At 35.3% G+C, this 16,728-nt stretch overlaps 2 protein-coding genes across 2 annotated transcripts; both read right to left on the bottom strand.

Moving 5' to 3' along the window:
* Positions 1-2,639: 2,639 nt before the first annotated feature.
* LOC106652390 (neuroserpin-like) lies at positions 2,640-4,448 on the bottom strand. The gene is made up of 5 exons (XM_014371317.2): positions 4,286-4,448; positions 3,879-4,202; positions 3,531-3,784; positions 3,327-3,456; positions 2,640-3,247 (listed from the first exon to the last, which is right to left on the bottom strand). The coding sequence occupies exons 1-5, from the start codon at positions 4,421-4,423 to the stop codon at positions 2,675-2,677; spliced, it is 1,419 nt and encodes a 472-aa protein (XP_014226803.1). The 5' UTR covers positions 4,424-4,448; the 3' UTR covers positions 2,640-2,674.
* Positions 4,449-5,297: 849 nt separating this feature from the next.
* Positions 5,298-6,198, bottom strand: LOC106652558. Its single transcript, XM_014371570.1, has 5 exons — positions 6,077-6,198; positions 5,936-6,014; positions 5,777-5,865; positions 5,604-5,718; positions 5,298-5,522 (listed from the first exon to the last, which is right to left on the bottom strand). Exons 1-5 carry the CDS (start codon positions 6,140-6,142, stop codon positions 5,437-5,439), a joined length of 435 nt encoding a protein of 144 aa, XP_014227056.1. The 5' UTR covers positions 6,143-6,198; the 3' UTR covers positions 5,298-5,436.
* Positions 6,199-16,728: the final 10,530 nt, after the last annotated feature.

The raw sequence follows: 16,728 nt of genomic DNA, 5'->3' as shown, positions 1-16,728 counted from the left end.
AATACTAAAAATTATTTTAGCTACTTTACGTCAACACCTATGATAATTCATAAACTGGGAAAAATTGATTTAGAATTTTTGTTAAAAAATTTCATTCATCCCTACTACAAAATTACTTAAGGATTTTTTTTATCAATCAATAAACCAACATGTAACGCAAAAGCTCTTAATATCGAGTCAAGAGAATGTCTCCCGTGTCTCGTAGAAAGCAATGGGTAACGATTGTACCGCTCACAGACTTCGACCGCGGGGAGAACGAAATGCGCATTTTCAATTTGCGTGACGCAAGATCACTTGACTATTATGGAAGAGTATTCGCATGTGTCCCGCACTTGAGGTACATGTAATATGTATTTTATATATAAATGTTATAACGTAGATCTAATATCAATTGACTCGTGGTCAAACGCAGTAGGTAGGCCGAGGTCAGTAGGTAAGAGATACAGGTATGCTCCCTGTCCCTCAATCACGCGATGTATTGAATATATTCAATACTTTGATTAATTTTCACTCTTTCGTACATGTCTTTAGAAGAGCAACTAGTTATTGAAGAGATCTGATTTCAGATGCATAATGCATATACGTTATACGTTAGATATAAAAAATTAATTATTCAATGATAACTAATCAAACATTTCTATTTTCTTATGTTTTACAGCAATTTCTTTTCTTTGCTATTTTACCCAGTATATTTTGTGAAGTCTAATTCCTCATACCGATCTAATATTATGATACCGTATTCAACAATTTACACTACATACAACAGCAAGTAATTGAGACTTTTATAAAAAAATTCAACAAGAGCTCAGATTTTGAGTAAATTATTATGTTATTGGCAACAAGAATAGTATAAGAAAAGAAAATTACACTCCTGGCCGATACAATCTGTATGGAATTAAATGCGGCGCTGTACTTGCGTACACCACACCTTAAGCGTTAAATTAGCCATATGGCAATTTGTGTTTTGACCGTACTAAACTTCAAATAAACAAGAATACATTTAAAATATTTCAAACCCTTCACGCTTACGATTTTTATAAACGTGTAAAACAATGTTCAGGGTGAAAAAATGGAAATTCTTCATTAATATTGTAAGATTAATTGTGAAAATTTTCCTAAATACATAAATAGCTTTTTTCATCATCGAGTGCAGGAAGTCGATTTTAAGATTTTCCCGCACGCCGCGCCGTGCGGGAAATAGCACTTCCCGCACTCAGTGATGAAAATAAGTTTTACCTTTCGTCGCTTTGATGGCTATAATAGGACTATAACGTGTTTAATTTAAGATTCTTTTTCATTTTTGTAAACGGTAATGATTGGTTTGAAAGAATTTTTTGTTATTTAGTGGTTAGCACATAGAAGTATTGTTCAATTTGTGCTTTATTTGTAAAAATAATCAGCAAAAGATACTGTGTTTAACAAATCTTAAGTTATGTTCATAAAAAAGTAAGCAATCAATCGTTCTACATGTACCATTACTGAAAGTCATTTGTACAAAAAGTGCACATTATCTAGATTGTGCTGTAATGCTAACAAAAAGTGTAAAAATTCTTTTAAAACCCGTTTATAAAACAATCCATGTTCTCGATATTCACGTTATCTCCTGTCATTAGAAAGAAGGCCACTTATATATCGTTTCAGGTAATGAATAAAATATTATTTTACAATCAACATAGTCTATGCGTTAGAAAAACTAAGTAAGTACATAATAAAGAGACTGGAATGCACCAATTACAACATTTTATGGCATAAAAATCGATTGATAACCGGAAGTTGAACGAGTTCAATTGCTAACTACCTCAATTCGTTCGCTTTGATAAATGATATTATAACTGTCATGCTAAGTCATGACATTGGCGAAGGTATGCTTATACTATACTTTTAATCACTGTATCAAATATACAAATATCATTATAAGTATATCTAAAGTATAGTTTTGCTCGTATGAGTTTGAAAATGAAAACTACTTGACGTCAATAATCAAGGCCAGTTATGCAGTGTCGCAGATTTAGCTCTGGTTTCTGTATGAATTTACGTTTCAAATCTGAGGAAGTGCCGACAGTTCTATGAGTTTCGAGCGCACAATTTTGTATGCATAATGCAACATTATTATCTCTAGACGTTATAAGATAATGGATAAAGTCGACTTAAAATCTTAACTCCTCTTGATCGCTTGCATGGTAAAATAATTTACACGCGCTAGAAAAACTATATTCTCATACGGAGATATATAGAATATTCGTAATGTTATACATGACTTAAAGCGCCGGACGCTATAAAGTTTTATCACTGCATGAATGCGAATGAAAGCACGAGCGAATTATTGTTACGCTTATACGCGAGCTGATGTTAAAAATTTGCTTTTTATTACTTGGTTAAAGACGTCATCGCAACAATTCTTACGATACTTAAATTTTGAACATTAAATTTTCAAATGATAATTAATAATGGGAGTCTTTTGATAAACTTGTAATGTATAATTTATTATGAAATGACGATTATTCAAAAAAAGGATCAGATCATTTATGCAAAAAAGAATCTACTTATAAATATAATAAAATTTTTCATGTGTTTAAATCAGACAAATAACTTACTTTTATTTTCAAATTACAAAACTTTTATTCGTGTAAACTGTAAATTACAATATATTTTTATAACTATAGTTGTTTAAACTTTACTGTTTAAATTCTTCATTAGGTGTGGGTTTATTTATAGTACCCCAGAACCATATGGCTTTAGTTTGTTCATTTCTGATAAGGAACAAAAATGGTTTATTGAAATAAACATAGCGAGAGTCGTCACCGAATCGGTTTCCGAGGTCCATGCCGGATGCAGCTGCAGCTTCTGTACCTTTTTCGTTAACTTTCATTGTGACTTTGTGAACTACATTGCCAACATTCAGATCTGGCCGACTAAGATCTCCTGAATTTTTCAGCTCATCGGTACCGAAAGTCGAACGGTAAGCCTGGCTGCGACCTCTACGGACCCTTTGGGTCGATTCTCCTTTTCCTGGAGACAGTACGCTGAAATCAGCTTCGGGACCGAACATAGAAGTAACTCCCATAGTTTTGAGAGCTTCGTTCAAATTTAAGTTGCCAGTCAAATCCATTTTAGGGAAAGCAATGGATAAAAGCTCGCTGTTTGCCTTGCTAATAAGCTCATCGACAATTTCTGGAGTTAAGCGAGCTTTTAAATCTTTGACAGCTTGTGTACCTTCCCCGATAGGTAAAAATGCCCACATTACAGTCTGAAAAAGAGGACAATTTAATTCAGCTATATCTATCAGTAAGCAAATAATATAAGATATAAAAAAGAAATTAATATACATCTTGTCCTTCGTAAGGAATGCCAACGAGTCTCACGCCTAATTTTGTATCTTCATAGAATGAATAGTTGTTATTGTTGAACATTGATTCAACGACAACTTTATTGTCAGGATTCACAGTAAATATGCTCCTAAAAAAATATTTAAAACTCATTAGTACCTTACTTCGTTATAATAAACTTCTAAATACTTTAAGTTTACGAACTTTTCAGTATTTTCCGGATTAAATTCCATCGCCCATTGGCCATTGAAATACAATGCAGATGCCAAAACAACACGAGTGTCAGAATCTGGAGCCTGGTCGAATAATGTTTTGATATTCCCCTTTGTTTTTTCACTAACCCAGTTGTTGATGGTTTCAAAAGCTTTTTGACCATCACTATACTCTACGTTTATAATATCACTTTTGTATAATACTTCAATGAGAGCTCTGAACTCTTGACGTATTGGATAGCCCTCCTATGTTAAAAAGTTAATCACAGAAAAAATATAAATCAGATTTGAAAAAGAAAAGATTATTAACCATATATTAAAATATTGAATTGCTACGTACTTGCACAAACATACTTGTTGCCAACTCAGTTTTGGGTCCATTTTCTTGCTTCTGAGCATCTAACATTTTAGAAAATAATTGAGAATATATGAAATGAATGGCTTCTGACTTCTCACGAATAGGTTTTGAAGGTTCGAAACCCATAACTTTCACAATCTCATCAAATGTTTGACCATTCGACCCAGCTAAAGCCATAGCCAATAGATATGTTAAGCTTACTGGCGAAAATAGAATATTATCTTCATCGTTTTCAGAGTTTTTTTGTAGAACTTCATCTAAATTGAAACTGAATTTAGTGATTTTTTCAGCCGCCGCCAATACGTACTGCAAAAGATGACATCGTAGTAAATTGAGATTTAAGATTTTTGAGGTTTAATTCCTATAATAATTGATGAGGACTATTTTACCGGTGAAAGATTATTTTCCAATGCTATTCTATTCTTGAAAGCAGGAGGCGCAGCGGGCTGATCGTCGTCTCGAAACAAAATTCGATCGTCAGCCCAGCATACTCCAATGAAAAGTATGGAGATATATAAAAACTTCATATTTTGTTCGAAATTAATATTGCTACTAAAATTTAGCACTGGTCACTTCTACTTCACAAGAACTGAACCACTGACTATTGTTAAGTGTCGTCCGACGTTGGTATATATAGACACTTTCAAATGTGTTTTTCGTGTCACAATTAAGCTCACGAGTCATTTTGTATTTTTATTTTTCTCTGTTAAAATGATATCGTTCGCAGAAATTTTTATCTGCAATTATATGTTTGCTTAAAAATTGAAAAAAATGGATTATCTATCGTGCGAGTCGATTACTTCATTATAAACCCACGTGCAGAATCGAATAGATTAAAAACGTACATTTTACGATAATTAATTCTCTCAACTTTCGTCCAAGTATATTACAATTTATCTTTGGATCGCGTACATATAAATACTCGAATTAAAGTGTTTTCTCAAACATATCTGATTGATCTTGGGTTCGTTTCTTTACACTGATATGATGATTCATTGCACACAAAATTAATCATCGTTCAGTTAAAATTAACGTTTTTGTAGCACTCAGAATAAAAAATTAAAATGATAGCATGATTTTGCTGAATTTTCTTTGTAATATTAAAACAACTTTTGGTTCATTGTCTATTACAATACTATAAATTATTTAAATTGAATTGAACCAAAAGTTGTTTTAATATTGCAAAGAAAAATTCAGCAAAATCCAATAGACAAATGTACTTTCATTATCTTTCAGGGAAAAGGTTCACGAAAAGTAGTACCAACTTAACTGCATGTAAGGTATCGGAGTAATTTAATTTCCATTCATATAATAGAAGCACGCCCAACTAAAAATTAATTTTCAAAATTTTTAATTTAGATTTATTAGTAGAAAAATTGTTGTTAATTAAAATTTAATCGATTTTTCTTAATTTCATTTATTTTAGATGAGTAGAATCAAAGTTTAACCATAAATTACAATGAAAATGATGTGTTTTGAAGATTTTTTGCTACATCAATAAAAAATATCTTTAATAAGTTTTGTAAATGTTGTATTTTCTTCACGGGAAGAAGAACGAATCTGGTCCCTTCAGGTAAGTACATTTTGTAAACATCCAAGCTAGTTCACAAGGATCGTCCGATGAAACTAAGGTGAAATCATGAAATCATTCGCTAAGTATAATAATTTAATTTTAATTGTCAAACAATATTACATTTATTTACGTACCTTCGTCGTAGCAGGTTTTTGCTCCTTCGATTAATTTTTTACCAATCGTTGATGGAGTCATTATGCTAATTTGTTTCACCAAAACATCGATATCTATTGTACCTTGCTTAGTGAACTAAAAACAAATTTCGAATTTATTTATTCAGGCAAAAATTGAGTAATTATGTACTTACAGTTTTCATAAGGCCCATAACGCATTTTATGTAACATCGCGCTCCAGGGGAATCTACAAAATTTCCACCTCGAATTCCTTCAATATCAGCTGAACATAAAAAATACATGGTGGATATTTTTATCAAGATTCACAAACAAAGCAGATCATTTCTCAATACCAGTTGTGATGCCCAATTTATTAACACATGTTCTGCGTAAGCCATTTGACATACTTTCCATTTGTTCTTGAGTTGCTGCCTGCATTAATTTATTTGTTCTGATAATTTTTCTTTTACTTATGCAAATTTTATGATACTTACGGAAAATACTTCACCCGTGCAGACAATACAAAAAATACAAAAACCAATAAAAAATGTGTTCTTCATCTCGATCTTAAATGCACCAAACACTATGTACGAAACTCCAAAATCATAACTGCCAATTCTTCTGTTTGACGGAGACTTAAATACATCAAGTCAGTCAATTTATTTTAAAGTCTAAGTAGTCAGTTGGTGAATTGATAACATACAATTAGATTCTTGCACATCCTAGGTGTATTCCTGTATGATCAAAAACATCTCTTGTTGTTCTTGTCTTGCGGAAGCTCAAAGTATGATATTAAGCTCCTCGTCACGAGGAAAATACGTTAGACAATGCTTTGTCATAGTTCATCATGATTCTTTTGACAACTCATAGTACAGTAGCAATCACCTTGTTAATCAAGAGAAAATTTACGAAAATCACAACTCAATTTTGTTCAATTTCCAGTGTATACTGGATTATTTAAAATGAATAATATTTTTATAAATGTCGCATGATTATTTATTTTCAAGAGCACGTGCATTTATTTTAAGCTATCGAACGTGTTTTCAATTAAAAATCACACGAATTAATCCATGAATAATTATTGCTCTTTGCACATGCGATACACGTAATTTTGCAGTGAAAGCCAAAAAATTAATCCTCAAGATAGTAAAAAATATTTGAAATGATTGAAATCAGAGAAATGAAATTCAGGCAAGTAGTTTCCAGTAGACAGAATTGAAAAACCAATGAAGAAAAGAAATACTTTGTATGAAACCAGAAAGATTTTTCAATTGTATATTATTTGTAACGTCGAAAGAATAAAGCTGCACTGCAACGAGCTAATGTTGATACTTTCCTCGTTGCATTTATAGATGCGAAAAAACAGTATATCTGCGTGAGTTATATCACAAACATTTTGCCTCTCACGTATAATACGTTCGAATATCATCGCTTTCACTCGATCTTTTATATTTATTGCTGCTCTCATTTTTCTCTCACTACTCATCTCGTTCACAATCTCATTTTTCTAAACATCATAAAGGCCATGTCCACGCGGTAGCTTAACCGTATACTTTCATATCCGTCTCGACTTCTATAATTGTTGCAATAAATTTTTATTCTTTTCATACACATGTTTATATGCATGAAACAGTAACTAACAGAGACTAACGACCGACCTCTCGATTACCGGTTAAGTCATTGCTATTACATAAGGCAGATTCTTTCGTTATGCGACCTTACGTCTCTTCATACTTATACTCTCGATATTTTTTTGTACGCAATTTTTCAGATTTTTCCACTTTTTGGCTTTTGCTAAAAATAAACGTAAGAGAAACATTTTCGAAGTAAGATGCTTTCAGAAGTAGAAAACGCGAAATTAAAGAATTCAATTCAATGACAATTGAAAACGATTTTTTGTTTAAAAATTGATTTTATTAAAACCACAGGAACGAATCGATGAAAGGTCGATCATCGTGTTTAAGAGTTTAAAAGGCAGCAATAATGCTAATTTTTGATCATTGAGCAAGGATGTCTGTTTTTGAAAGATAAAAAACGAGAAATTTATATCGATGAATTCTCAAGCACCATTCTTTTTTTTAATATTCGAAAATTCTCATATTTTTTAAGTATAAACGCATATATTTAGCAAATAAGAATTTATATATAATCCAATACCGAACAAAAATCCAGAAAAATCGTGATAGATCCGTACTTACAAGTTGACCTTCATTGATTTTTTGGTTGAACTTCAACGAAATCTTGTCTTGTACGTTACATTCGATGAAGAAATATATCTTACCTTTTGTAGTTGAATTTTCATCCGCCAAAAATGAAGATTCTTTTTTCAAAGAGAGAAAGAGAGATAAAGAGAAAGACAGATAGACCTAGCAAGGTCGCATGTAAATACACGTGTAAAAAGTCTACCTATCCAGCATCAATCGAAAACAAGGTTTCAATGAAATAACTTTTACATCATGAAATTGAATGACTGCCCGACAATTCGTAAATAAACAAATTATTACAGCTTTAAATAAATTAAGATTCTGATTTTCATGGCTCAACTTTATGAAATATATTATTCTTAATCGCGACTCAGTGGCTAAAATGAAGATTAATCGTATTGGCAATTAGCACTTGATTATTTTAGCGATTATTTTTTTGGCAAAACAAAAAACCATAGCTCGCTCGAACGCTTACTCAATTTAGCATGTGATGTACAGTTGGCAACTGCAGGAGAGCACTACCACCAGCGAGCAATCAATTAAGTGGCGTATGACAAATGCGTAAGCGCGAATTCGCAGCGTGCATGACATATTGATACTATTTCATTGTATATACACCATATAGTTATAAGTGCGCGCGTATATACATCATAATATAGTCATATCACGATGTTGAAATCGATTAATTTACAAATAAAAATCGAACTGGGTTTGATAAATTTTATGTAACCCGCGTGTGCGTGTGCAGCGGTGCACTGCACGTCGCGCATAGCTGAGACAGCAGCGGGGCGTTACATAATATTTTGTGCGTTTGACTTTCTCAGCTGAATAATCATGCAGCGGTAATCAAACAATTTATCCCAGACGTCTTTATATTGTATCGAGATCATACGTTACAATAATTAACTTACGTGCATAGAAGAGAGAGACCCGAGAAGTGGCGACGAGATCGCGGCGCGGACCAGCCGGGAAAAATGATCGGTTATAAATGAAACTATCCGCACACGCGTCTGATTAACAAACGAGAATTAAGTTTCCTGGGTCAAGTCGCGCGCGCGAAAGCAGCGGCCGCAAGACTTTTTCAAAGGCCATTTAATGCTTAATAACCGTTATAAAAGCCAATATGGATTTGCAAGCGCGAGACCGTACGAGCGAGTATTTGTGCATTGAATGTGCGTGTAAGTTGCGGTCGACCATAGGCCGATAGATAGCCACGCTATAATATATAGAATAACAAACGATTTTCCATTACTTATTAAAACGGTGCTGCTGCTGCGCGTTCAATCCGTAATGGCATATGGGCAATGCCATTATGAGCCATATAATATGTCGATCGATGTGTGGGTTTTAACGTTATAACAACCGAATGAGCAAATCGAAAGTCGCTGTATATGTAAATGCACAACAAACCTATGGCTAAAAATTTATTGATGTCGCTTTGTCTGCGCGCGCGAGCGCGGCAGATCTTTTAATGAAATTTAAAAGTATCTACGATGCTATGTTATTGTGTTTCATGCTTCGCATTCATCATAGAGCCTGAGAAAAAATTTACATCCATAATGACACGCCGCACACAACGCGCGCGTATATGATATATTTGTTCACTCGAACGGCCGCAAGTAAAATATTTACTTATAAATATGCAAAATTATAGCGTAAAATATATTGCACCGGAATTTAATTCCCGTATTTTTATTACAGCTCCGCTACTTCGTTTGAGCCTTTTTATACGTAATAAATATAAATAAATATAGCAGGTGAAATTGTTAATATCCAACTGGAATAATAGTGATCGGATTTCTCCTCGATGACTCGAATAAAAAATTTTGATTTTCTGCCTCGCGACCTTGCATATTTCACGACATTTTTTCCTTGCATATTGAAAGAACGTCATCGATGATCGGCGACTTTGAGCGAAGGTAAATATTATTAAAAAGGCTGTATAATCATTCGGCTTATCAATTCTTTTTATATATCTCCATCTCATCGTGCGAATAAATCGAGTTGAAAATGTATGACGCGGGCATGATGTACACAAGTATATTCATATATCGAGTCAAGTACGCAGGATATATGTATACCGGCGCGGCACGAGCTTTCAACGGGCTATATCTCAACGTAAACATATCAATGGCTCGCTCACTTTCATAGGTCATTCGTCTCAAATGTTGGCTAAGAGAGAGAGAGAGAGAGAGACATCGGCAATAACACGCACGTGTACAGCAGGTAGTGTACGCGATCGGGCCCGAGTCATACACACAGCCGAGAGAGCAATGAGTGCATGACGCTGTGTACGCGCCACACGCATATAAGTAGCACTCGTGTGTGTCGCTGTCGCTCTGACGCGCGTTCCGCGATGTTCACCTTCGCGATCTCGCTGTGCGCGGCTTCACCTTGACCGAGGTTTAACTTTTATGGCTGTACATAAACTTTCTTATGGATGACACTTTTTTTTATGCCCATGTTCTAAGCAGTACATCGAGTGTCGTGAGCAATAAAAAAATGATTGATTACGATGAATATGCGATTAGTGTATTGTATTTAACGTTCGCGTGTACGCGATGTGCGATTTATGCCCCGTGAAGCCGTATCGCACTTCAACGCTTTGATCCCACTTACAAAAGTAAAAAACAACACGTAAATTTACTTGAGATAAAAAAGATAGAGTCAGTAAAAGTGTTGTATATGATTAGCGATAGACACGTGCGTGTATTTACTTAATCAAATAAATCGTTAATCTTTACCATGAAGTAGCCCGTAATGTGCCATTTAGGCATTGTTCAAATTCATTCAAATGTTAAATATGTCACACGAGTCTCTCCTCTGTTAACTTGCAATAACACGTTTAATTTCACCAGCTCGCAGGAACCAAAGGCTGCAGACTGCATTGAAAACTATCCATCGCCTTATCCGTTATAAGCGTGTTACGTTGTTGTAAAAAATTCTAATTCTAGTGTTACCGCGTGGATATTTCACCAATCGTCTGCTAAATGGTAGAAAAATATACGTCTTGCACCCATCGTTTCAAGTTTTGCTTAACTTCACGAATTGCTCGGATGACTTTCGAGCTTATACATATATACCGATCTTTAGCGCAGAAAACATCCATACAAGCTTACACTCGCCGCTTATATGTAGATGGAAAGTTAGATTTATCAATCTCAAGGCACGAACAAATCCATCGAGCCTTAGAGCAACGAACAAATCACCACTCATAAAAGCAACTTAATAAAAATGCATCCGCGCGATTATGTATACATAAATTAAACGTGTCGATTTAAAGTATTCTTGTAACACACGCGTTATGTACCGTAAGACAAACCGCTGCTGCAGCTCGAGCTGCGGCCTATGGTCAAGCCACACGACTATATACGTATATAATATAATATTCCCTTTTCATTCTCACCAGCTCCGCGTGCACACTGCTCGGCAAGAAAGAAAAATATCTGATAATAACGATCGAACATTTGAACTTTATATAAGTGAGTTCTCTAATAACTTTTTTCTCCTTTTTTGACCAAGTGTCAGCGCGGCAGTGCCTAAAAATTTTCGCCCGAGGTGGAAATACTTTCACATTGTGCAATTGCGCTGCGCGCCAAGCGCGGCAAAAAAAAAGAAAAAAAGCATAATGGCATATTATATACAGATTTATATATTGTAACTGCTGGCCAAATTGTGCAGTGTGCAAAAGGGACAAGAAAATAATTGTGCACTTGGCGCACGGCAACTTTCAATCTCGCGCCGACCGAGCGCGCAGTCGCGTATTCGCGCGCGCACGCGGGGGAAATGTTTATAAATAATCTGCAAATCAAACAAACATTAAGAAGCCGCTCGCGCGACTCCGTCGACTTTTTTGCCTGTTGCTGCTCGCAGTGACTCCTTGCAACGATTTCTGCAGCAGAGCAGAGCTGAAAGAGAGAGAGAAAAACCGTCTACAAAGCATAATCGTGTGTTTGTGTATCGGTATTCATCGAATCGTTATTTATCATTGGGAAAACGAAACGTGCTGAAACTATCTGCTCCGACGATCGGTTTGCTTTTCTCTCTCTCTCTCTCTCTGTCTTTCTTGCTCGCGCTGCTCTCTCGCTCGCTCACTTATATCGAGTACCCATAGCTTTATGGAATCGTGCATTCTTATCCTAAGGGCAGGTGCGCGCAACGGCGTGCATACCTCAGCGCGCGAGTGTGACTATATGCGCTGTATGCGCGCGCGGATCTTATACGTGCGAAAAATTTACGTTCCGTTTGTTTTTGTAAACATACTCGCTAGCGCGGCTACATGCAAAGAGAGATAGAGACGAGTCTTTTTCCTTTCCTTCGCTGCGCAGACGAGATACTGCTCAATACGAGCCATAACAACACTGAAATTATGCAAAGGGTTACATGAGGTGAAAATTTGCCACATATATTTCGATTAGAAAACAAGAGAAGTATCTCGACGCGCTTATAGCTCGTTCAAACATGTATTACACAAGTTCATGAATTATTGAAGCTTGTACCTTAATTCATTAAATCGAGCCGGGTTGATTGAACTGGCTGAGAATAATTATTTTCCTGGCCAGAAAGAAGTTTTATCAATTACGCGTAGTAATATATTTTAAATATGCGTTAATGATGAGGTATTATTAGATTTCAAATTATCGCGAGCTATTATGTCTACACACGTGGCGCGCGTGCAGCTTATTTTGTTTAATGTTCAAATTCATTTTCATAAGGCAGTATGTGGGAAATCAGTGACGAGAGAAAAGAGAATTAGCTGTTTGTTCAGTATTATGCCATGTGTGCGAGGGTTTTATTTCTTGCAATACAAAAAATTCTAAATTTTTGGAGAGAAGAGAATGCAACGTTGTGAAAAATTATAACAAAAGATTGTATATTATTGTATTGGTGTTATAAACGAAATAAACTGAATATGAATATGTCGGAATGAAAAACTTATGCGTGGGATTACTTCTAATTTTACTACAATTTAAACTTAAATGAGTAATTAATTATTTTACTTGCAAATCATTGTTTTTAGATAAATTTGATACACCTATACTTTCACTGATGAAAAAAAGGATTATGTAAAGTTGTTTGGACAAGAAGCTTTTTCTTAACTATACGATCAAACATGACGTGACAGAATTGTAACGGACTGACACGATTATAACTAGTCTATGCAAAAATAAAAACTGAATGTTGGTTTAGCAATCAGAGTCTGCTTTTACAATGAATGATAAATAATTGTTTCGGCATCTTGAGAAGCTTAACGCGATAAGTACGGTTCAATAATTTTTAATGACGAGTGTGACATAATACGTACAAACGATAAAGTCAATTTACAAAAGAAAAGGACTTCAGAAAAGTTGCATCTTTACAAGAAAATTTTGTAACCTCCAGAAATTTCAGTTATACATTTTATTTCTCGGAGAATATATCACTCGCCGCCACGAGGCACAAGCATGCTAGCATGGGTTGATACTGCCTGTGTATACGACTGTACATGTATATACGAATGTGCTCAGACGCTCGCGCAAATGCAGCATATAATACGTATGCAACTCGTTTTGTGAGATGCAGATTTCGTAATGTAACTCGTTCATCCGATACACTCAACGTCCTCACGTGGAATCTCGAATATATGTCACACGCACATGTTTATTTTATACCGCACGCACGACGATTAGCTTTGACAGATAATCTCTATTTCATGTGCGAATATTCTGAAAAAATGCAAGTGCGAAACGAACATATGAAAGGCGCAACATGTGTGTGTATATATATTTGTTCATTAGTGTTTACAAGTCATAGAGAATCTTTATATGATCGTGTTATTATTTTATGCTGTAATTTTATGAGCTTTTAAAGCTGGTATTTGCATCCATTGTTAGTCGTATAATGTAGAAAATATTTATTTTAAAGGTAATGTAAAAGTGGAGGAAGTTTTTTTCATCGTTTTTATCACATTCATTTTCATGTGAATCGTTAAAATTTATGTGATTTGAATTATATTTATACTTTAAACATTAATCTCTCTTTATATTTAATTTTGCTATCTTTAATTCTCTACTTGAAATGTAAGATGCCAATTTAATGAATTTTTTAATATTTAATGGGATTCAAAACCTTCTCATGTTCTGTAGGTTAGAATAACTGATTTAAAATTATTCATGTACTTCTTGAAAACCCTGCTTTGACTTACACAATTATGTCTACTTTGCTACTTGCAGATTTACAGATGGAAATACTCGCCATCTAGTGGTGAAAGTTGGTATTAATTACCATTAAATTTTCATACTTTTTTGATTAATCAACTCAAAAGTACACGTATCACCGATGCATGCACATATGCACCGATACATTTTACATTGAGTTATGTATAAGATTAAATTTTCCTGCATTTTTTGCGTAGTTATTGTGTGAAAAAATACGTCAATACTTATAAATTGATTTTCAACGAAGATTTCATGCAAGAGTACCTTAAATAAAATTCAGTTTCGATTACTTCCATTTTAATTATGATTTGAGGTTTAAGATTATTTAATTTGCGTACGGTTGCCATTTCGAAAAAAAGAGATAAAACGAGGTGCGATTGTTCGTAGAGAATGCTACCGAGGATTGAAAATTATCCAAGACGATTAATATGAACAGTGATTGATTTGAATCTTCCGGACGTGGAGATTCTGGACTTTATAACTGAGAAAACGATGATAAATTTATGTCAAGGTAATTGACTTTATGTACGCTTGTACACCTATAATACATATTGTGAAAGACTGAAGAGCAAAACATGAATGAAGCTCACAATTCCGTGAACTGTCATTCTATACCGAAACATCACAATGGCAGTAGCGTACGACAAGCTCATAATACACGCGTGTTTGCTAGTACATATTCCGGCTTATTATAATTTTTTGTCACTGCTAAAATGCGTAGCCTATGACGACGAGTTTGTGTGTGCACGTGTAGTGTCTGTGTACACAAAATACGTATGTACATACAGTACATGTACGAGGACTCATGTGCCGATGGCCGTTTTAATACAGTGAAAACATTTAATTATAGATAAAAATCGCCTATTGAAAAGTTTTGCGCGCGCGAGAATTATATGCGCGCAGCGTGCGACCTCTCCGCGCGCGCGTGCGCGCCCAGGAGTCAATGCACTTGCGGGTTTATTCATTCAAGTGTGCATGATTCAGAAAAAGAGAGGGACACAACGGCGCAGCAACACTGCATATATACAGCGGGCATGAAAATACTTCCGCAAAGGACTTTATAACTGTATCATTACGACTCCAGAACACAAATAAGATACTCATAATGCTGCCGCGCGCCGGTGAGAAAATTTACGCCCGATTTATGGATAAGGTGCACAACGGCGACGACGACGACATGCCATTGAATAAGTCGAATGTAAAATGTTGGGATATAAATTTTCGAGCCTTTTGATTTTGTTATTTGTGCGTTACATTGATTGCTTGCTCGTAAGACTTTTCGGGTGTTTCGAACAGCTTTAATCACGCATTTTATTGACTCGGCATAATGTGCGAAAAATTTTTACTTATTTACGTACGTAACGTAAAATGATTTTTTTTTAATTTTAGAATTATCAATGAACCATAAAACAACAATTAGTTTAACTATCATTCAAGCATATTGATGTATGCCGAAAATTAAAATAAACTTTTTTTTATTGTTGCAATTAGTGCAACATTAGTATTGAGCAATTAGACATAAACTTTTGTTATTTTTCATGAGGAATTTTCAAAAAAAAAGAAAACAATTGGAATTTGATCGAGTATAGAGGTAAATAATAAACATCATGATTCAGATTCAAAGTTGAATAAAACATGGATGCAAACAATAGATTGTAGGATACCATGAAACTGACGAATCACTCAATTGGATTTTCACATATACCGTGTATGTCTGCCTACTCCAGGACTCGAGTTTGATCTTGTAAATGCGTGCGGGGTATGGTAGCAATTAATCATTATAAATAACTAATTTGGCAAATTCCGCCATCGGCAATAAAACGCTGCACCGCGCGCGGAGTTTTGTAATCCCAATTTTTATCAATTAGAGGAAATTACTTTTTGCTGCAAAAAAAAGCTCGATCGTCCATTTTATCCGATATCTTTTTTCCAGCTAAATTATCGGCGCAAAATTATCCTCACAGTGTATACGTGCGCGCGATTCTACCCTGAAAAATGTGTGTGTGTGTAACGTTCATCGGTGGAAGCTGTGCAATTAAATTGTTTTTTGTCCGATGAAATCATAAATCTAAATCACGTATAATCCAACTTCTCAACTCCGAAGGAAAACATCTAATTTACTAGCTGCAGATCAATTTTATTACTTTTCCCATGGCTGCGTATGACTGCATACAATAAGTTATATTGGCCGTTACAGTGGCAGCCGGCCGTCCGAAGCGTTTCGTAAAAATATATAAACGCGCGCGAAAAAATTGCCCGTGGGACTCGGCGCTCCTCGAGTCCGGGCGTGAAAGTCTTCGACGTATAAAGTGTAGGCGACACCGCGCGCGATGCCATAGTTGAAGCAGCTCGCTGCTGCGACTGCTGCCGACGACGATTTTTTTTCCCTGGAAGTGGCAATTTCACCAAAGACAGCAGTGGCAGCAAGCCTAGTCAACGGCATTATTATTCCGTAAAAAGGAGCATTTATCGCTCGTCGTCTCTACCGGGATGCAGCTTATTATTCTCAAGCGAGCAATTAGCTCGTGTACTTCAAGTAACAGTGATTATGTGCTATATACGTCTTGATCTCGCGCGTTCTCGCGTGTAATGCGTCTTGTATACGAAAGCCGAGGAATGCCTGACACGCTGCCGTTGATTAAAATGGCCTGCGTTCTTATTTCTGCCGGGGCAGCCTCAAAAATCGATGTTTTTCTCGCTTTTACGCAGCGACGATCGCCACTCGCTCGATCGACGACGAAATTT

This window comes from Trichogramma pretiosum, unplaced genomic scaffold, assembly GCF_000599845.2.
Source record: "Trichogramma pretiosum strain Unisexual culture from Peru unplaced genomic scaffold, Tpre_2.0 scaffold26, whole genome shotgun sequence".
Taxonomy (NCBI): Eukaryota; Metazoa; Arthropoda; class Insecta; order Hymenoptera; family Trichogrammatidae; genus Trichogramma; species Trichogramma pretiosum.
The sequence above is the reverse complement of the archived record's forward strand: the minus strand, read 5'-3'. Positions and strand labels throughout refer to the sequence as shown.

Coding starts and splice junctions, on each gene's coding strand:
- LOC106652390 (XM_014371317.2), bottom strand. CDS start 4,423: ATGAAGTTTTTATATATCTCCATACTTTTCATTGGAGTATGCTGGGCT. Junction 3,785..3,878: donor CAACAAGTATGTTTGTGCAA/GTACGTAGCAAT, acceptor TTTTTAACATAG/GAGGGCTATCCAATACGTCA. Junction 3,248..3,326: donor TTCCTTACGAAGGACAAGAT/GTATATTAATTT, acceptor CCTCTTTTTCAG/ACTGTAATGTGGGCATTTTT.
- LOC106652558 (XM_014371570.1), bottom strand. CDS start 6,142: ATGAAGAACACATTTTTTATTGGTTTTTGTATTTTTTGTATTGTCTGC. Junction 5,866..5,935: donor TAAATTGGGCATCACAACTG/GTATTGAGAAAT, acceptor TTTTATGTTCAG/CTGATATTGAAGGAATTCGA. Junction 5,719..5,776: donor TTATGGGCCTTATGAAAACT/GTAAGTACATAA, acceptor ATTTGTTTTTAG/TTCACTAAGCAAGGTACAAT.